Raw genomic sequence first — 22946 nt, 5'->3', positions numbered from 1 at the left:
TCTAGCGGACCTCTCAGGAGACAGCCATAATTCCATCAGCAGCACTTCCCAGCATCCACAATAGCTTCTGGGTTTGGTGATTGTATATGGGATGGATCCCTAGGAAGAGGCAGTCTCTGGATGGCCTTTCCTTCAGTCTCCACACTTTGTCTCCATATTTCCTTCTGTGAGTATTTTGTTCATTCTTCTAAGAAGCACTAAAACATCCACATTTTGGTCTTCCTTTTTCTTAGGCTTCATATGGTCTGTGAATTGAATCTTGGATATTCCAAACTTTTGGACTAATACCCACTTATCAGTGAGTATATACTAGAATATTCTTGAACTTCTATTTCCTTTTCCAACTTTTCTAATACTTATCCATTCTTCAAAAATTACCTTAGATAAGGCATCAGAAAATCTCTACTACTTCCTAATTCCTATGTCTAGCCATAAATATACACTCTTAAGTTTGCCAAAGCACTATTTAGAACAGTTTCTCAGAATACATTTTTACCTTATATTTTATGTTCTGATTCTAGGGAGCACAGTCTTTATCATTGTGTTTCTCTTGGTCTCTGTTTTGGCTTAAGTACATTATAAACTTTGATTTTTTTTTTCTTTTTTAGTGGCTATATATTAACAGAACCTTTTCTAATTTCTCCCTTTCTCTAATGTTACAACCTATAGGTCCTTCTCTGTTTTGCATAAAAATTTTTATAGGTTAGTATCTTAGTTACTTTTCTATTGTTGTGTTGAAACACCATGACTAAGTCAACTTATAAAAGAAGACAATTAATTTGAGGCTCAGAGTTCCAGAAGGTAGTCCAGCCCATGACTATCGTGGTGGGGAGCAAGGCGGAAGGCAGACGTCTGCCTTTGGAGCCATATCTAAGAGTTTACATCTGATCCACAGCATGAGTGAAGGAGAGCAGGAAGGAAAGAGGACTACACTAGAATGGTGTGGGCCTTTGAAACCTCAAAACCCTCAGTGACACACCTTCAACAAGGCCACACCTCCTATTCCAAGTAGTTTCACCAACTAGGGCTATTCTCCTTCAAACCACTACAATTAGTTTGATTCTTCTCTCTGAAGAAGTATAAGATATTTTATAGTATTTATTGTTAGACTTTTGAACCTTGTCAGTGGCCCATTAATCAATCCAGATTGCTCCTTTCTGTTTCTAAGATGATTTTGAAAGTTGTTTCCCTGATTGTCAAGGGAACCATGAACAAATTGAGTTGTTAGGCCTTATCTTGCACCTAGGTTTTGTAGCTAGTTATTGAGTACTATGTAGCTCTAATACAGTGACCAAATGCTCTCAAGTCACAACTTTTTATGTCTTACCTTTTGCTGGAGGCTAAGAAAAGATTTTTAATACTTGATTTGTAGATACTAAGTGGTACTTGGGTTACTCAACTTGAGTGTTGCCTAGTATAACTTGATATTTTGTTCCAAAGGTAAATATAATTGCTGGTGTTTTATCAGTTATTGGTTTATTAAGAGCTTGACAATATGACTTCCAATTTCCTCATGGCTTTATTTTCCTTATGGTTCTGGTTTGTCTCTGTGGTTTATTAAAGTGGCTAACCAAGAAGCCACTTATTTCTGGGTAACTGCGATAGTAGTTAGGAAAATTATCTTGTTTTTGTGAGAAAAGAAAGTAAAAAGCTGTTCATTCCATTAATATTAATAACATTGATCCAAGAAGCTTTCTTGTGGATAACCACAGTGATGTTAGACTTTGATCATGAGTGGTCCACATATGCAGATGGAAATGATTTAGAATTAATACTGTAATACATTTTAGATAGTGGGAAGTTCTAAGACAGAGGTTTCAAATCAATGGATTAATAACTAAAGATAGTTTGCAGAGTATTTTGTTTGCTTTACTATTGGATAAAACATACAAATGTGTGCATGCCCTACCTAGTTAGCACTTCTACTTAAAGTGGTTACATCTTTGTATTTTCTGACTTGTGACTTAATTTAGAACCTCAAGAGTTTATAGATTTAATGCAACTATTGGGATGAGGCTTTTAGAGTAGAACATGGAGTGAAGAGAAAGAAGTGGAAAGGAACCCAAAAATTTAACTGGAGAACCTGGAAAATCAGAGTTATCACATGAGGTGGAAGTTGCTTCAAGGGAATCAAATTTGAGTAGTAAAAATGAAGATTTCAGTTTGGGACATGTAAAGTGTGACTATCCCTTGGAGAAACTGAGTAGGTGGTAACAGTGTGAGTACCAAGTTAGAGAGACCCAATATGAAAGTTTGAGCTGGCTAGCTAGGTAAAATTGTGAGACAGAATGAGATCCTGAAGGGAGCTAAGAACCTAAGACTATGCCCTTGGCATGACAGTTTCAGGAGTTTGAAAGAAGAGGATATCAAGAAAGGAGAGAAAGGACTGTCCAGTGATGTAGGATGGTTTAGAAGGGAAATCACCTGGTTTGACCTCAGAAACAGCACAAGAAAGGAGAACTGTGCCTTCAAAGGAGAGTATTTATTGTCCAGATCTCTTCTACTGTTGGTCAAAAGTTGTCTATAATGTTAACACTTTTACTTTCTACATTTGTCTATCTGGATTCAGAGTTTTATGGGCATTTCTTAGGCAAAATACTCTAGAGTCAGTGAGCCACAGAAAATGCAATAAGGATTCCATTGGTGTGAGATGTCCTGTTTTGTCCATTCCCTGTGCCCGTCTCTTAGATGGTGGTCAGTAGACAAAGGCTCATTCCCATGTTCTTGGTCTTCCTTCCTTTTAGCTAGCACTGCAGTAGGCTTATTCCTGAGTGACTTGACCTTCTTCTCCAAGGGTCAAGTTGCTTTAGTTGATTATGCATAATTGCAGTAGCTGCCGGCTTAGTTAGCACTGGATAAGAAAAGACACTATTTTCATTACTAGGTGGTTGGTATCTGCCCTCTTGTTTGCACTATGGAGTGGCATCCATAGGGCTTTATGGTTGTTAAGGTTAGTTTCTTGTCCATTCTTTACCTCTTCTACCCTTGGTAAGTTTAACACACTGTTCCAAAGTAAGGAGTTGAAAATAGCCAATACTTAGAGTTCTGCAGAGCACTCCTGTTTCCCCTATAGAAGGTCTTCTGTTTCCCACCCCTGCCATTTTTAGGGGGAAAAAAGCAAGCAAACAAGAAACTGATGTAGAAGACTTGGATGACTGGACTTTCTTTGCTATTTTTGCTTCCATCTGTTGACTGACTTAATTAAAATCAGAAACACATTTTAGCATGTAGGGGACAGTGTTAAGCATAAGATCGTTTGCCATCTGGGAACACAGTGCCACATGTCCTCAAGATGCTACCTAGTAATATTACATGGAAATTGTGTTTTTTAAATCCAGGACCAAGTTATAAACTATCAAGGAAAGAAATTTCCGCATAAAAGTCAGCAGTTACATTAGTTAGATAACTTTATACGTGACATAGGTGGTTACAATGGTTATCTTACAGGTGTTCTTAGTTGCAAAATTATAATACAGTCATTTTGAAGTGGTAAAACCCACTTGAAAGCACATTGTGACTTACTTTGATTTTGCCAAATCTGCCAGTAGCAAATGATGGGATGTTACTATGGAATGTGTGTTTTAGCACCTTGAATAACACTGGCACTGAAGACTTTCTCACCAGGTGAGCTTCAACTATGGTAAGAAGTACAAATAGGTCCTTTTGACCCCTGTGATAAGGATACAGAGAAATTTCCAATTGTTTCTTTTGTTAACCTTTCTTATATTCTATGATGAGAACTGAGTTATCTTCTTGGTATACTGAGCGTCTTGAATGCTACATCCAGCTGTTTGATCATTTATTTATGTTCTTATAGGGCTAATATGATACTTATAGTAGGCTCTTTATATATAGTGGTTGGATCCATCCAAGGAAATACATATGTTACAACATTTCATGAATGTATAGTATGGTGTGTATATGTAATATATGTGCTTTTTTGTGTAAGTGGTTGTGTGTGTATATGTAGAGACTAGAGATCAAAGTTGGGTATTTTTCCTCAACTACTCTTCACTTGAAAGAGGGGGGAGGTGTGTGTGTGTGTGTGTGTGTGTGTGTGTGTGTGTGTGTGTGTGTGTTGTGTGTGTGATATGTGTGTCAGTCTTTAACTGAATCTGAAGCAATTTGGGTAGCCTGGCAGGCTGGTGAGCTTAGAGGAATCTCTCTGTTCCCTTCTCCTCTGACTTGGGGATGATAAGTCATACACCACTATGCTCTGCTCTGTATGTGGTTCTGGGGAACTTGGGTACTTACAGTTGAGGTTGGTTGTAATGTCTTATTTGGAAGTATAATGATGTTTTAGACTCTTCTTCCCTTTCTTTTCTTTAAACAGATAGAAGGACACGAACAGAATCACCAGCACTGGCTGAAGGTAAATATGTCTTTGGGGGAAATGATTGTTGAGGCATATATGAAATATAAAATAAATATAAGCCTACATTAAGAAAATATCATTTAGGGAAAAGTTTTTTATATATTGAGGTCAATATAAAATTTACTAAAAGTATATTTAGATAATATTGCATAATTTCTGTCTTAGAATAGGTAGTAATGGGAACATATAAATTAATTAGAACTTCTACTGACAGCCCTTCAAATAGGAGAGGAATATGTTTTCTTTTAGATTCCTTTCTCTGATGTTTCTCTGTAACCAGTGGAATTGATCAGTAAAAGTTCAAGATATAACTTGAATAGTATAATAAGTGAGAGGGAGAAAATATGGTACCTATCCATTGGGAATTAGAGAGAAACTTTCATATATTATCTTAAATAGGAAGTCTATCTTGTTAGTTTTAGTTAAGGAAAATGTCTGAAGGTATCAGTGAGATGAAACACATCAGCACAGGAGCTAGAAGTACTTGCTATGAGTCTGAAAGCTGAGTTGGAGTTACAGAACCTAAATGGGAGAAGCAATTGGCTGGTTCTGACAAGGTGTCCTCTGACCTCTAGGTGCACACTCAAACATACATGTGTACATGTACCCATACATATTAAATAGCAAAGATTAAGGAAAATGTTTTAAAAAAATCTTCGAAGTAATGAATGCTAAACAATTGCTATTAAAGGGTCTTGAGTACATCAATATTTGTAATCCTTTGATTATTTATTTTGCCAATATTTTACTTTCAGAAATTTCTAGATATTTTAAAATCTTAGTTTTATAAATGTACTTCGTGATTTTCCAGTTAAAAGTTCTTATAAAAATATCTTATTTTAAAATTTTAAGGTGTTTTAAAATTTCTAATATTTAAATGTTTAAGTAATTAAAAATATTTAAGATAAATATTTTATCTTAAAATTTTGTCCTCTTCTAAGTTACAAAGGAAAACATGCCTATTATTTCAAAACCAGTCATTTTATTAGAGTGGATATGACAGGCCTCATGAGGACCCCTCAGAATTTATTTTATTTCCCTGATGTGTGTCACCAGTTGTCATGCTAAGGACATCTTTGGTAATCTGTAGGAGTCTGTGACCTCTGACCCACAGTAATGGTTCTAATAACTCATGATTGTGTGAGGAACCCACTTAAATTGAAATACTGTCACAAATATGCAGAGTATGTGAAGCTAATCTGTCCTTTCACCAGAGTATAAGCTTTAGAACAGCAGTTCTCAACCTGTGGGTTGCCACCCCTTTCATGGGGTTGCCTAAATCCATTGAAAAACACAGATATTTACAGTTTAATACATTACAGTTATGAAGTAATAATGAAAATAATTTTATGGGGTCATCACACATGAGGAACTGTATTAAAGGGTTGCAGCATTAGGAAGGCTGAGAACCACTGCTTTAGAATAACTGCTAACTACTGTAAAAATATTTGTAATTCTAATTAGTAACAAGTTGATGGAAACTACTTTTGCAATAACTTATTGACTATAATCTTGATTAAAAGACTTGCTCATTTTTCATATAGAAGTTGGTAAAACGTTTCCTCCTTCCTTTCTCATCCTCCTTCAGTGAGTGTAGTTTTCCTGGTCCTTTATAACTGATCTTAAAAGAAAAGAGACACCTGGTACGGTTGTAAAGACTGTGACAATGTTTAATTGGGACTGGCTTAAAGGTTCAGAGGTTCAGTCCATTATCATAAGGCAAGAAGCATAACAGCATCCAAGCAGACATGGTGCTAGAGGAGCTGAGAGTTCTATGTCTTGTTCGGAAGGCAAGCAGGAGAAGACCGCTGTCTTTCAGGCAGCTGGGAGGAGGGCATCAAAGCCCACCCCTACAGTGACACATTCCTCCAACAAGGCCACATCTTCTAATACCACACTCCCTGGGTCAAACATATTCACACCACCACAAGTACATATTTTTAAAATTACTGAGGGGATAAAAACCTATGGAGTTTGTGTTTGTATTTTGTTTGATTATGAGCCTAGAGGAGATATGTTTAAGAGACTGATTTTTAAGCTTTAAGTGTAAGAATAGAGGAAACAATTTCCCGGTGCTAAATTGCTTCATTTTGTCAGACCCAGTAAAGAACACTGAGTACTATTTAAAGACTTTTTAGTACCTGTGTCCTCTAATAATCATTCTTGCTAAACACCTTTATGCTGAAGGGTTTTTTTCTCAGTTTACAAATTTTAGTACTAGTAATTTCAGAAATCTAGGATTTTTCTCAGTTTCATCCATTACACCATTATTTAGAAGATAAAGTACCTATGTCCTCTGTAGGACACTTTGGATAAAACAGTTAACAACTAATGCCCCATGGAAAGGTCCACTTCCATTGTTCCTTTAGTTTTCAGTGCTAAAGAAACTCCTTACAGTAAGTGTCTCCTAAACATACAAGCTTTGCTCTTTAGAAGCCAACTCCTAATTAGGAGAAATAAGTTTTACCTGTGTGAGTATAGTGTAGTAATCTAATGGGGGTAACAATCTTTCAACTTCCTTTCCACATAATTGAAGATACCTCAAGTTCTATTAAATAGTTAGAAGGTATTTTTAAGATTTGGTTATTGATGGCCACTGAGAATTAGAACAAATGAAGAAAAATTAACACGAGTGATTTCAGATTAGTGTATAGATTTAATATTCTTTAGGCCAGGAAAAGTCATTGTATATTCAATGACTAGTTGAAATTTCTCCCCCCCCCCAAAAGAAAAATTGGCTAAAATCTAAATAAATAAGTTCTACAAAGAACATTTAAACAGTAGCTGGATAGCTACTTGGATGTTATAGGGGAATTTAAACTATGGTAAAAACGGCTATGATTGATTGAGCCTCCCATTTTAGCATGGATGGTCCCTTCTCTGGTTTAAGATTATTGGTACCATGATTATTGGTAACCAAATGTAAAAACCATTTGATGTGTTTTAGTCCTTACAGGGATTTTAACTTAAGAACCCTTGATCCACATAGAAAATAAGGGACACCTGACTTAGTAGAATACTTTTATCTCTTAATAGAAATTATGAGAAGAAGAAAGTGAAAACACAATTTAAAGGTCTCACTGTTTCAGTCCTAATGAGGTTAGCACTGAACTTTTATTCCTACTTAAGAAATTCTGGCAGATTTCTGAGCTCTTCCTTTTATTCCTAAGAAGTCTAAGGGCATGACATGGAATGTTGGTATGGAGTGGACAGTAATATCTCTGTAGCCCTTATTCTCCATAGAAAAGCTAAAATCAATGTTATTATTGATAATGTTGGTATTACTTATTTTGGCCATGCTAAAACATGCACAGCACTATTGAAGATGATGAAATTGATGATGGGAAAGAGCTTCATGGAAAAGTCTTACAGTCTCTGCCGGTTTAGTATCTTAGCAATAAACCTTTGCTTTCCAGCCTTGCTCTTGATTTCCATAATCTTTGTGGAGTTTGTATTTGAATGATAATTGCATAGGTAACACAGTTTATAAGCTTATTTCTTAACTTAAAAACTTATACTGTTTTATGGGGTGATTCTCATTTAGGTATTTGCTTTTTTGGTGAATACGTTTTTTTGGCATACTCACCAAAAAGTCCATGAATTCAATAAATATTTGTTGAAATGAGCTGTGAGAGTATGTCTGCTACAGAGTAGTTTGAAACTTGAAAAAAATGAACACTACCTACAGTTTTGGCCAACTTTGCTGTTAAACTCATTGAGGAACTGACATGTTTTGTAGTTATAAACCACTCTAAAGGATCCAAAGAGCTTATATACAAAACAGTCCTGATAAAAATGCCATTTAAGTGCAGAAAGAGAAATTACAGTCCAGTCTTACTTATAATCTAAAGCAGAATGTTAGAAAGCCATGCATGATAATGCCGGAGTCTAAGTCAAGAGGGTCCTGAGTTAGCGGCCAGGTTAGACAACCCAGTGAGACCTGTCTCAGTCAGCAGAGTAGGACAAAGAACAAAAAATGTGAACTGAATCTAAACTTATGTAAAGATCTAGAGACCTAAGAGAATCTAACCATAGACATTTTAAAATTGTTTTGATCCTAGAGAATTCAAAAATGGTTTAGAAGTAGAAAAGGAACTCAAATAATTTACTCTATTCATAGATGAATGTCAGTGTAGGTGATATTGTAAGGTGACATAGTTCTGCCTGAATAAAGTGTACAGTAAGTGTAAATAAAAATCTTTTTAGAATTTTTTAGGGGTGGGAATAAAAGGTGTGTGCTGGTACATATTGATATGGGTACGCAGAGGCCAGAGTTCAGCCTCAGGTGGTGCTCCTCAGATGTCATTTCCTTTGAGTCTTAGAACAGGCCTTCCCTCGTTAGCCTGGAGCTTGGTGTGTAGGCTGTACTATGGTGGCCATCCAGTCCCACAGATCTACCTGTTTCTTCTGGGCCCAACTTTTGTACATGGGTTTTGGGACCTGGCTATAAAAAGATGCCATGACCACAGCAACTCTTAAAAAAGAAAAGCATTTAATTGGGGCTTGCTTACATTTAGAAGTTTCCATTATCATGGTGTGAAGCATGGAAGCCTGCAGGCAGACATGGCGCTAGATAATGCAGTTGAGAATTCTGCATCTAGATTAACAGGCAACAGGAAGAGAGACACTGGGCCTGGGTTGAGCATTTTGAAAGCCACCCCCAGTGTCACACTTTCTCTAGCAAGGCCACACCTTCTAATGCGACTCTTAATCATTCAAATATATGAGTTTATGGGGGCCATTCTTACTCAGACAACCACAGGTTCAAACTCATGTCTTGTTTGGCAACCACTTTAGTGACTGATATCTCCATAGCCACTTGATAATTTTTGTAGAATTTGATAACCACGCAGAATTAAAGGCTAAGAATAGGTGAGACAATTCTGAAGAATTACTACTTAGCACTGAGAACAAAGAAAAGGTGACAAATTGAGCTGTTACTATAAACACGTGAGCAAAGTTAAGAAATGTTAGGGACTAAATAAGGAAGCAGTTCTCTATTATGTAGGCATAAAAACTAGTTTCAAAACTCAAGAAAAAACAGTGGCAGACCAATTAGGATTGAGTTAAGAGAACAGATCAGCCTGGGAATTTTTAGAACAGAATATGATTTGGAGAATTTCTAATACAGAGGTATTAGAAAAACTGGAACAACCAAAGTCAGGATGAGATAGAGCAGTGAAAAGGAAAGAAAGACAAGATAGGCCTATAATTCCAGCTATTCAGGAAGCTAAGGCTTGAATCAGAAGTTCAAGACTAGCCTAAACAAATTAATGAGACCCTTTCGCACAAATAACAAGAAAAGTCAGTGGTAGAGTTTTTGCCTAGCATACCCAAAGCTGTAGGTTCAATATTGACTCCACCTACGGGAAAAGGAAAATTAAAGATAGTCTGCTGCTATGGCTCCATTCCCACCATTCAGCAACTGCTAACCTGTCCTGCCTGGTACTTCTGTTTTCCTCCTGCCGCCTCTTTACCTTTCAGAGCCTTCCACTGGCATAACTAGCAGAGACTGGGCTATAGGGAAACATCATTTACAGGGTGTGTAAACACAGAAAGAGGGCATGTGTATTTTAAAAATGTTTTGTTGTGTATTTTCAGTTATTTCTCAGTTTAAAGAAAGAATTAAAACTCAATTGTCTTTGAGTGTTTACCAGCCTTACTGAGACTGGATGAGATATTCCTTTGTTCATAGTTTCCTTTGCTCATTTCACACTGTCAATCTGGTATCTCCATTTGTCTCTGAATTCCTCAATTCTAGATTTTCATTAACTACCAGCAGTACCAAATAATATATAATACATATAGAACCATTTTGATCTTTATGTAATGCTAAATCAAATAAAATAGGTCATCTACGATTTGTAGCATATATATTAGGAGTAAGGGAAGGTATCTGAACTCTGATCCAAGCTTTTTGGTTAAGCACATTTTATTGAAACACATGTGCTCTTTGTTTCAAACATTTTTAAATGCTTTACCTTATTTATAATCTAAAAATAAGAGGATTCCTTGAATATGCCAATAATTGAAGAACTAGAACATTATTGGAACCTTGGAGTTACCCAGTGTTATGGGAATTCCCCTCCAAATAGCTACTGTATGTAATATGTCTTTTAATGTCATCACATGGCGACTTCTCACTTAGTTCTTATATTCGGTGTTGCTTCTCATTTAAGGGATTTGTAGCTACAGTTAGTTTAATTGCACCGAATTGTAATTTTTTGGATACATATAGCACATGTTCTTTGTATTGAACACCAAACTCTTTCTCCAAGTAGCCATACACGATTACACTTCTATTAGCAGCACTCATATTCTTCCTTCCCACATCTGTATAGTACAACTTTGGAATCTATACTAGAATAAAATCATTTTAAAAGGCTGTGTTTACAGGTTAATCATTATCAAAAGTATTGGCATATATTTATTTTGGAACATAGCATACAAAAAAAGCCATAGTTCAAAGCAAAATGCTACTTGAAAAAAACATCAAGGATGACATTTTGATACTTAAATAAGACAGCTATTAATATTGAATATTCATGATATGAATAGTAATGAATTGGCTATGTTTTTAGTTCTTGAAATTAAAATAATTATATGATTATTGCTGTTATGAATTTTAAAAAGTGTTATGAATTTTAAAAAGTGTTAAGTTTAAGAAAGTGAATTTTGGGCTGGAGAGGTGGCTTGGGTTGAGAGCATTGACTGTACTTCCAGAGGTCCTGAATTCAGTTCCCAGCAACCACGTAGTCGGCCCTCTTCTGGCATGCAGGCATAAATGCAGGCAGAAAGTGAATTTTGAATACTAAAGTTGTTTAATGTTAGTATTTTTTTAAAGAGGCATATTGAACATTCTGAATACTTTTTTTGTTTTTGGTTTTTGGTTTTTGGATTTGGTTTTTTCGAGACAGAGTTTCTCTGTGTAGCCCTGGCTGTCCTGGAACTCACTCTGTAGACCAGGCTGGCCTCGAACTCAGAAATCCACCTGCCTCTGCCTCCCAGAGTGCTGGGGTTACAGGCGTGCGCCACCACCGCCGGCTCCTGAATACTCTTGTATTGCTTGCCTGCATACTCTGTGAGCTGTGATGGCTGAAGGCCATTCCAGTTAAACTCAGGTGCTACCAAAGTCGGCTATAGTACCATGGTCGTGGTTCACTTCTACTTCCATGTACTGATCTCTCAATTTCTTATATTTCTTATACATGACTTCATAGCTTTATAATTAAATTTTATAGTTGAATTAAGGTTCTTCATTCTAAAGCTGGAAGTTGAAAGTGTATCCACTAGATGTCACTATAGGAAAGATTTCACACATGTATGCTGTAGTTGAAGCAATGCAAGGGTGCAGTTTTACAAGTAAACTCACTTTACATGAGACACACATTGTGAGGCACACAGAATAAAAAGTCAGCTTTCTCAATTTTAATTTTACCATACTAAAATTTTGATCTTGGCATGCACCTTTAATAAATCATGGTGAGAATATAATCTGCTACAGTGATCACTTAGTACTTTGTTGTGAGCTGTTAAAAGACTGGTTTGTCTTATAATAAGTGATTGTCAGAAAAAAAAGGATAGAAGCAGGGTGACTACTTAGGGACATTGAAATAATCTTAGCAAGAAGCAGTGTTGTCAGGAGCCAGGGCGATGAAACAGTAAGCAGTAAGCCATAAGCTAGTGACAAAAAGTGTATTGATAATGTCAATATATTAGCTGCTTAGACAGTGATAAGGTGGGACTTGAAAACTGGCAACATTGCGGTTACTTGATGACTTTGTCCCAACAGTTAAGTAATGTGGACTTGGCACAGAGTTTAGTGGATTAGGTTTAACAGAATGGACATTGGTGAGGAAGCGAAGCTGAGAAGCACAGAAAACTGCTTTTAAGGAATTTTTCTGCAAAGAAGAACCAAGGGAGTAACGTGGGAACTAGGGAAAGAAAGAGAATAACAATACACTTGTTTTATTTTAAGAAAGGAGAAATAAACACATGTATCCTAATGGTACATGTATCCTAATGGGAGAAGACACAAAAAGAAAAACCATAAACTAGGAAGGAAACTTGGGAGAATGTATTAAACTGAATGAAAGCATGGGGCTGGAGTGATGGCTTGGAAGTTAAGAGGCTCTGCTCTTCCAGAGGTCCTGAGTTCAATTCCCAGTAACCACATGTGGCTCACAACCATCTGTAATGGGATCTGATGCCCTCCCCCTTCTGACATATGGGGTGTATATGCAGATAGAGAACTCATACATTCAATAAATAAATTTTTTAAAAAGAAATCATGAGTATAAACCTAGTCAAATACTTTAGAAGTTGAAATATGATAATTGCCTTTTAAATTTTCTCAAGAAGCAAGTTTCAGTGGCCTTGACAGGGAAAGCTTCATTGTAATGGTAGATGTTAAGAGGCAGATAGAAATGGATTAGAAGATTGGGAGTTGAAAAAGCGGAGAAGACTGAGGGCATACAGTGTTATTTATACTTATTAACCGAGTGTAAAGAAGATAGGAAACATGGGACATTAGTGGCACAGACAGGAGGTTCTCTGGTTAGAGTCATATGCAGAGCCAATGTTTGGAAGGAGTGTTGGCTTAGGAATAGGTACAAAGAGAGGACCCTGAGGTTACTAGTAAAGCAAGTAGACATGGACAGCTTTGCCTCCTTTTAGTTCTCACCTTAAAGCATAGCCATTCTTGGAAAAGAACATTTATTACAATATTAAAATTTGTTATGTCACAAAGTGTGGTGTATATTCGGGTATTGGTGCATGGTATGAATACTTATCAGTGTACATGGGGAATCAGGGAAATATTGAGTGTCTTCCAGGATCCCCCACTTAGTTTTGTCTCATGAGTGAGACAGTCTCTCACATGAATCATCTGTAGCTTATTCTGTCAGGCCAGCAAATTCTTGGAGTACACTGGCTCCATCCCTTCAATAATGGGTCACAGACTAGAAAAATTTGCATTTTGCATGTGAAAGATGGAGTGAGGTTGTTTCTTGCATGGGAGAATGGTGGGAGTTATGAGATTTTTTTTTAATGTATGGAGTTGTTCCTTGGCATAGCTATTCTGAACATGTTTTGGTATTTATGGTCATGTATTTGAAATCTACAGCTGTCAATCAGGAGTACTTGTGCCTCCTGAGAAACACTTATCACTATTTGGAGACACCTTTAGCTGTCGGTGAATATGGACATCGGGTAACAGTTGTGCTAGATCAGTCATTCTCTCTCAGAGATAATTTTTCCCTAAGGGGACATTACTGGGATATTTTTTGATTACCATATTGTGGTTCTGAGCATATACAGTTTCACTGGTTTCTGGTGGGTTGAGGCCCAGGATACTGTTAAATATGCCACTGTGTGAGGAAGCCCTTGGTAACAAGAAACTTACCTAGCCAAGTGGTGCCAGGATTGAGCAGCAGCAGATAAAACAGTCATTCTCAAAGTAAGCATTTATTTTGGGGTAAAAGGCAAGAGGGCATGATCCCTGGAAAGCAGCAGATTTATAGAAGGGGACGTGGGAAAACAAACTTAGCTAGTTCCAATTTTTTTTTTGTTTGTTTGTTTGTTTGTTTGTTTTTGTGGGTGGCATAGTGTACATATTGTTCCCTTCTTTCTCCCTCATGTACTATGGTGGTTGTATGTCAGGAAGACTGCTTTTAAAATGCCATTTGCCAACATGATTGACACAAATGGGCTAAAAATGGGCCTTATTCTACTTAAACCTTTGAAATCCATTGATAAGTTAGAGACCTTGCTTCCCTGATGTGATAAAACATCAAGGCCAAGGCAGCTTACAGAAGGGTTCAATTGGACGTATGGTTCTAGAGGATTAAGAGTTCATTATGGCAGGGGAAGCATGTTAGCACAAGCTGGAGCAAGATGCTGAGGGCTCACATCTTGGATTGAAAGTAAAAAGAGAAAGCATACTGGGAATGTTATTTGACTTTTAGACCTCAAAACCTTCCCTCAGTGACATATTTCCTCTTGTAAAAGCATACCTCATAAGCCTTTCCAAACAACACTGCCAACTGCAGAACAAGTATTCCAATACCTAAGCTTGTTGGAGACACTCTCTTTCAAACAACCACTACTATTTTGTGTCAAAAGGAATAGAGCCACTTTTTACTCCCCTTTCCTCTTCCTCCTGACCAGTTTGAGGTAATTGGGGTTTGATGGTTTAAGGAAAATGATACGAAAGCCTGGATCCTTGGATATGAAGGCTTGGAAAAGGCTATCTCACTCTACATAGTAAATTCCATGTAACCAGCACTACATAATGAAACTCTCTCAAAAACAGCGTGGTATTACATTTTTTACAATGTATAATATAATTACAGTGATAACTATTAAATGTTTTCTTCTAACTCACTGATCCACTTTCATGAAACACTAGACAAAACAGAATGTTGAACATTGTATTGAACATGACATACAGCGTAATAAAAATAGTATAGATTAAAAGGTAAAGCTGGGCTGTGGTTCTGTTGGTCAAATGCTTTCTTTTAAAGGTGAGTTTGACTCCCTAACAGTCACTTAAAAGCTGCCCGTAAAAGTCACCTGTTGTTTGTGCACTGAAGAAGAGGTTAGGTAGGCTCAGTGGCCAGCCAGCCTTGCTGAATCCGAAGCTTTGGGTTCAGTGGGTTCCCTGTCTCAAACGAACAACAACAACAAAAACCAGTGTGGAGAGCTGTTGGAGAAAGCGCCTGTCACCAACCTTTGACTTCCACGTATACGCCGCACATGTGCACACAGATGTGTACATAGTGTGCTACTAAAGAAGAAAGGGGATGATTTGGAAGGAATATTACCTAAAAGAAATAGAACCAAATTAGTACTTAGTATAGTTTAGCATTTTATACAAGATATTTTTGTCTTAGTGACTTTGGCCTCTAAAAAGAAACTGTTAGCACATGTATATTTGTATCCTCACTGGGAAGCTGACAGGGGCACAAACCAGGTAGGAGTTTGTGAGAATAGGTAGGAGTCAGGACAGGCACTAAAGTTCTAGTTCTATTAAGACTATTGAATGGAAGTGAGCAATAAGGTATCTTCTTTTCCTGGATGGAAATATCATTACTTCGTTTTGTATCATGTAAATATTGTGCAGTTTAGCAGAGGAAAAAGAATAGTGTAGTTGGCGGGAAGGGGGTCCTGAGAAATCTCGACAGTGTTCTTTGTTTGAGGTTGCTGTGGTACTCTAGCCTCTAGGTTTGAGCCTGGGTTCCTGATACCACCTTTCATCTTCACAGAGCCATGGCAAATCCTCGGGCAAGATTTATGCCAGTGTTTTTTCATTGCATTTTGTCTGCAAACTTACTAAGTTGGAGCAGTTGCTGGTTCTGTATGTGGTGTTTGCTGGGTTAACTTTTCAGTCACATGTCATGCATACAGCCAAACACTCAGTTAAGAATTGATAATAAAGTTATAGTGAATCTTAGAGGAGAAAAAAATACTGTGATTTGTATAGTAATTTTCTTAAGTGGTTAATTAATTGATAACCTTCAGTCTGATGGTTAAAAGTGGTTTAAAATACTATCTTCTTTGTATTTGCAATACAATTTGATTCAGCTTGAAGGACAAAACTTCATTAATTTAAAAATAATTGTCTGGATATTTACATATTTGAAAAACACTGCTGTTAATTTAAGTTTAGAATATGTACCTCAAAAGTCTTTAAAAAGAACATTAGCAGAGTTTCTAATCAAGTGTAAATATTGGAACTTACATGTAAAAATATCTTTTCCCCCATCTTGCTTATATAACTTTTTTACTATGTGAAACCAGGGGACAGGAGCTATAAGCTCAGCTGAGTAAACCTTTGTTGTTCCAAGTTACCAATGTGAGAACCATGTGAACCTGCACCTGTTGGCATCTATGAGCAAACCAGCCTTGCTGAACCCCAGGCCTCTGCTTCAGCCTTTTATTGGAACTAAATGATGTTGCCATTTTTATTTTTAGGTTTGCTGGCATGGGTAATCTCATTAAGGTGCTAACCAGGGACATAGACCACAATGCAGCACATTTTTTCTTGGACTTTGAAAGTAAGTCTCCTTAGCCCTTCACAGCTGGTGCATAATGGTAAAGGTGGAAGATTAATTATACTCACACCACGGTGAAGGCCAGCCAGAACATTTGTTAATTAAACATGGGGAATCAAACAAAGGTTGCATGATTTTTTTTTCCCTTAATCGTAGGCAAACATCACCATCATATGTATAATTCTTTAGTTTCTCATTTGCTAAAATCATGTTGAGTCTGTAGCCAGTGGTGTCCTTTCATTAGTCCATGAAGCAAGTAGCCTTATGATGAATATTCTAATAGTATGCTTTAGTGACTATGTCAGAGTCTGTCCACTGATCATCCTGTAATAATTTGCTTTAATAATAAAAGCTGTGCTGCATATTTAAAATGAATAAATAGCTTCCACAAATTTTACAAATCAGATTTGGTGAGAAATACCTGCTATATTCATTGGCATAAAGGAAGTAATTTTTATGTTTTAAAATGAAATGTGAAGGTGAGCTTTGGCCAAACCTTATTATTTGGCCCCTAAATAAATTAGTTTCATTTCTATACTTGGAAAGTTTCATGTGAATAATTCTTGATCAGAATTTTTTTTTCAGAATATTAGCACTATTGAAATACTTAAAGAATTTTTCATTATAAGGCCATTAATAAAACTTGTCTTGGGAGAATTTTGAGAAGAATTAGAGCAACAGTTGTACTATTATGTACAGGAAAAACCATATTTCACCTCTAGGTCCTACACATCAACACCTTGAGAACCCGGTTTGCTGTCTGCCAGAGCATAGTCTGGGTAACCTGAAGGATGAATTCATGGCCTAATGAACATTTTCCCTGTTACTATTTTTTCTTTAAGTCAATTTCAGATGTTCTTTTTATAAAGGGATATTTTCTCTTTCTCATTCTTGTCTTGACAGGTACCTTAACATGGGGAATCTTCTTAAAGTTTTGACATGCACAGACCTTGAGCAGGGGCCAAATTTTTTCCTTGATTTTGAAAGTGAGAAGATGATTTTATATCTATTTCTCTTTGCCTGCAGTAGACTGCGTTTGTCTTGCACTAATGAATGTTTCCACTTTGCCATCTTTTTAACTGCTTTGCATGACTGAGCTGTGAATTGTTTGATTAAAACTTCTGGTACCTTCTAGAACTGAATCATTTTATAAAGTTACTTATAATAATCAAGTGTTTCTTTGAATTTCCAAGAGATTGTATCTCTTAATTGGCAATTATTTTATTTTTTTTAAGCCCTATAATAAAGAAAACACAAAAAAATTTAAAGAAAAAACCACTACCTCTTAATTGGCAATTATTTTATTATTTAAGTCCTATAATAATGAAAACACCAAAAAAAAAAAATTAAGGAAAAAACCACTACCTCTTAATTGGCAATTATTTTATTATTTAAGTCCTATAATAATGAAAACACTAAAAAAAAAAATTAAGGAAAAAACCACTACCTCGATATTTGCTAATAAAAGCAGTATTTGAGGCAAAATTGTATTACAATTGAGAAAAAAATGAAGCAGGTTTTGTTTATTCCTCATGAGGCTATAAAGTATTAAACTTGGATCAGTTCATGACGGCTATTCAGAGCTCAGTAATTTGGGCATACTATTAAAAGGTAAGTGTGAACCTAAATTATATAATTTTTACAGATAATTTAAGAAGTTAAAATGATTTTATGCATTTCAGGAATTTGTTTTATTCTGACTCTGAGTAAAAAGAAAAATAACAGGTTCACAGACCTTTAAGTACTGTGCCTTGTGTCTGTTCTGTGTGGCATGCCTGGTTGCCTTGTGGGCTGAGAGCGGCAGGTAAGTGCCACTGGGCTGTGTGCATGCTGTGCTTTGGCTTTTGGCTGTCAATATTGCTTCAGCTTGTCTGATGGTTAAATTGAGAAAAATGATTTTAAATTGATGTGATAGTGTGAATGTTGCTATTTTAATGGATAATTAGAAAATTGTTAGGAAAGGGTGAAGAGATATTTGTACATCATGTGTTTTGTTATATTTGGACAGATTTTTAAGTACTTTAATTTTAGACTTTCTGATTTTGAAAAGCAAATAACTTGGAAAGAGAGTCGTTTGTTTTTCACATTCAACTTAGTTTTTGTATAGTTCATTCTATTTTATGGCCCATTTCCACAGTTTATCCTTTAAGCCAGGGTAATGATTCATATATACATACATACATTATATTACATACATACATACATACATACATACATACATACATACATACATATTTTCATTTCATAGAATACTTCATAGTCTCTAATATGTTCCTACTTTTAGTACATTTGTACAAAAATCTGTTACAATCTGGGTGCTTTATGTAGGCTAAGAAGGGAGGAAGGCCAAAATCAAGACCATTAACATTGTTGAGATTTTGGGGAAAGTGCACCAGATGAACATTGGTTTTCTTGACCCTTCTCAACAATTGGACAGTGCTGTTCTAAGTGCATGTTCAGCATGGATTTTAATCGGCTTGAGGATGTTGAGCAGATGCTGACTTACAGAATGTTCTTCTAGATGAGGCAACTTACATTAAAGCTGTTCAGTTTATTTGCTCTGTTTGAAACTTGGTCCTCTATATTTTTCTGCTCTCCTGTCTTCTTTTTCCTTTGTCCCAAACATCTTACATTTGCAGAATCTTGGCTTTCATATAGTCAAGATCTTGTTCAAGACTTGGCACTTGATCTTTTTATAAAGCTAGCATTCTGTGTTGTAAAAGTATGAACCATAATTTAAATGTAGAACTTGAAAAGATTACTAGATCCTGGCTTGCAGGGCTGAATTGGGGGCATTTGCATCATTATCTTCACATTTTAAATACCTAGTATAGTGGTAGGAAAGGTTCAAGTCACAATAACAAAAATAGTAGTGTAAAACTATGTGTGAACCTTTAAAAGTAAACTTTTAAGACATGCTAATATTAAAAAATGTGTTTTGCTTCATCATATTTGTGTACACATGTATAGTGCTGGTATATACCAGAAAAGGGCATCAGCTCCCCCGGGAACTGGAGTTTGCAGGTAGCACTGAGCTGCCATGTGGATGCTGGGAATTGAACCTGGGTCCTCTGGAAGAGCAGTAAGTGCTTTTAACCACTGAGTCAGCTCTCCAGTTAAAAACATTTTAAATGATACTTGTTACTTTTATCATTGAATATAGAATTTTTTCTATATTCATTGAATATAGAGCTTTCGCTTTGCTATCTGCTAGTATACCATAAAAGAGGCCTTATTGAAGATACACTGTGTACCAGGCTAGAATTTTCTCCTAACTTAGAATTCAGATGCTGAGGTACATCATTTTCTTTGGCTTCTGATACTTGTGGGATCTTAATTTTAACTTAAACTTTTTTTTAAACATTTTTTTCCTCTTTTTAAAGAAATGTTCACTTTTGAATTTGGGAACTTTATCATTAAGCTACTATAAAGACCATTAGATAACATTAGATAAGTCCTCTTTAACTGGTTACTATTATGTACTAGATCTGCCAATTCTTTTTAATATTTTAATACAGCCACATTATTTGATTAAAGTAGTTAGAGCTATCATATTTTTCTAGATGTAAAATAATATTCAGGCCAACAAAGTAATTCAGATCTATTATTGGTTGGACCTATTATTGGTTCATATCCTTATTGGTTGGACCCAGCTTTGCACACCCTCAGAGTTGAGCTATACAAACATAATTTTGTATATAATCTCCAAGGACACTGGAAAGAAGCAGCCACATGCACAGTGGTGTTAAGACAAATGCCATTCTGTGTTTAGCTTTTGGCCATCAGAATGTATCAAATTATGTAATCTCATGCATTTTAAACATAATTTGTGGTACTTAGTAATTTGTTATATAAATGAAAACTGTGTCAACATCATTATTCCCTTAACCCATACCCCCTTTACAGGTTTACACTTGAGTCCATGTACACTTCAAGCTAGTTCTTGTATACCAGCCAGTAAGCTAGATATGCAAAGGCTATTGTCTCATTGCTGCCATGGGGACCTTAGTCAAGTAGAATAGAGAGAAGTGAAGAATCACAATTTAGGATGCAGATCAGAAGGTATCAGTAAGATGATGCTAGACTTGAGTGTTGGAAGGTGAATTGTAATTATTACAGCTCCGTTAGGAAGGTTACTGTGGAAAGCAGCAGCAACATGCACAATGGTTTTAAGACGGATACCATTCTGTGCTCAACAAAGCATATTCATTAAATACAGGAATTTCTCTCAAGTTCTATTAAGATAAGTTCAGAATTGTTCCACAATATTTGGCAGCAGATATACTAATGACAACATATTTTAAAATATCATACTAAAATGGAAGCATTGTATAGCTTCTAAGTTTTACTGTTACCTACTGTTAAGGTTGTACTATTAAGGTTGTAGCTCATTCTAGTAAGTCTTTAGCAACTGTTATGTCAGTGATTCACACAATTCTGGTTCATAGAACAGAAGAGGGACTTGGTTTTGTACCATTTCTCAGCCTAGATGCTTAGTATTTGTTAAACTTGATTTATGTATATCAAAGCAAATCAAAATAGAGTTTTTATAAAAATGGTTATAAGCGAGAAATATAATCTTTTTTTCTGCTTGTCTAAAGTGCCTTCCTGTTATTAAGTCATACATTTCTTCTTCCCAAATCTTTTGTGTTGCCTGTCTTCCCTCTTTTTAAAAAAAAAAACAAACCAGTACTCACTTTTAAGGCTAACATTTTTTCAGTTAATCTCTTGCATATTTTCAATATCTTTTGCCTTATTCTAGGAAAAGTCTGCAAGGTGCTGAGCCTATGTACTGTGCCAGTGAGGTACAGTATGCATTTTGGTTCCTGACTTGATGGAACTTAGGTAGATAGATTTTAAGTATTTATTGAGTAAATGATCGTAAGGTTGGAGCTGTAAGCTCATATATCACAATTATAATTTTTATGTTGATCCCTTTTATTTCTCCTTTCATATTAAAAAAAAACCTGCTATCTCCCATTTTAGTGATTACTTAGTGATTCTTTGCTAGTATTTTCTAGAAAATTTTTCTACCTGGTAGGAAATTGGTATGATATGACTAATATATTTAATTTTGCCTTCAAATAGTAAGAGCAATTGGAACATGTCTTGGTTTCCATTTAATCGAATATACATTTAAGCCTGATGAGCAATGAAAATGTCTTCCCTCAGTAGATTCATTGCTTACATTCAAATGAATATCATTTTGTCAGGCTATGTGGTATGTTTTCCTTGGAAAAATAAAGCTATGAAAAATCAAAGTGACAAGTCTTGGTTGCATTATATAGAAAATGCCCTTTTTTTTTTTTTTTTAAAGAAATGCTTTATTTTACAGTCTTTCCCTCCTAGTATTTTACCCTTTGCATGATTTGCTTTCAGTAAAGCAGTGCTTACTTGTCTGCTCTTTCTGTCTGTCTTCATTTCTACAGCAGTCTTCAGCAGCTTTCAAAATTATAAATGTGACTTTCCTGTGACAGTCTAAAAGATGTTTGATCAGTGTGGTGCTGGGTGTTATTCCCTCTTAGAGAAACTTGAATCTTCTCCTTTATTTTAAATTTCTTGGTACTCATTAAACCTTTACTAGTTATTAACTACTTACAAGGTCTACTTAAATCTCCTGGATAATGTTTTGTTTATGTGTAAACTCAGTGTCACATTTTTATGTTACTAGCCTAGTGACCACACCCAAAATACATATTTTAGTCTTCTGATGATACAAATGCCTTTGAAATGTAAAATACTGTCCTTTGTCATGAAATCCCACCTCATAGCTTCAAACTATGTGTCTATTGATGTTGTGTCTGTAGTTCCACAGTTCATATGAGAAAGAACTGAACTTTCATTTTTGCATGTACAAAGTATTTCTCTATGCTGCATCTGGTGTAAGTATAACAGCGATGGGTGTGCTTTTTTTTTTTTTTTTAAGTGGTGTGCCTAATCATAGCTTTGAAAATACGGTCTGGCTATATCTGGAAACAGTACTGCTTTAAAATGACAGCCTGCTATTTATAAATCTAGACATTTATCTATAATTCAGTATTTGCTTTTAGTAGAATGTTTGTAACTTTGAACACTATCTTTTAATATTTCTAATGGCTACTCTTTAACTATTATATTTTTATTTTTAAAGAGTAATTAAGGGAACAAATATCTAAACATATTTTTAAAGTTGGCTTTCCACACTAATGTTTTCTTACTGTTTCTGTAGTGCTGTCTTATGTATATTAAATTTAAACTTGGGTACTATAATTGGTTCATTTTAAATGTGTTGTGTATTATTGACTAGTTGGAAGATAATAGGGGAAACTGAATCATTACTTATCCCAAACATAAAATAAAGATAGAATATAAGATGTTATTACATTTAGTCTCATGTATGAAATAAAATTTTCTTTATTTTCTGAGCAAAGGGATAAATAGATATAAAGCCTAGCAAACAAAATAAACCGTTGAGTCTGGCTTGAAATATTTTGAATTCATTTTTTAAATTTAGATTAGCTCTCCTTTCCCTAAAAATA

General features: G+C 35.6%; 1 protein-coding gene across 7 annotated transcripts in view; it reads left to right on the top strand.

Moving 5' to 3' along the window:
• Positions 1 to 22946, top strand: part of Cyrib (CYFIP related Rac1 interactor B) — a 95559-nt gene that overhangs the window by 46077 nt on the left and 26536 nt on the right. For 2 of the 7 annotated variants that reach the window (XM_052161493.1, XM_052161494.1), the window contains exons 2-4: positions 234 to 298; positions 4334 to 4372; positions 17332 to 17414. In XM_052161493.1, the coding sequence (XP_052017453.1) occupies positions 17342 to 17414 (73 nt within the window). In that variant the 5' untranslated portion in view covers positions 234 to 298; positions 4334 to 4372; positions 17332 to 17341. Of the gene's footprint in view, positions 1 to 233; positions 299 to 4333; positions 4373 to 16348; positions 16432 to 17331; positions 17415 to 22946 lie in introns of all 7 variants that reach the window. The other 5 variants (XM_052161492.1, XM_052161491.1, XM_052161495.1 and 2 more) reach the window with 4 other exon arrangements.

The sequence above is a fragment of the Apodemus sylvaticus genome, chromosome 17 (assembly GCF_947179515.1).
Source record: "Apodemus sylvaticus chromosome 17, mApoSyl1.1, whole genome shotgun sequence".
NCBI classification, from domain to species: domain Eukaryota; kingdom Metazoa; phylum Chordata; class Mammalia; order Rodentia; family Muridae; genus Apodemus; species Apodemus sylvaticus.
This window is presented reverse-complemented; position numbering and strand designations above follow the sequence as displayed.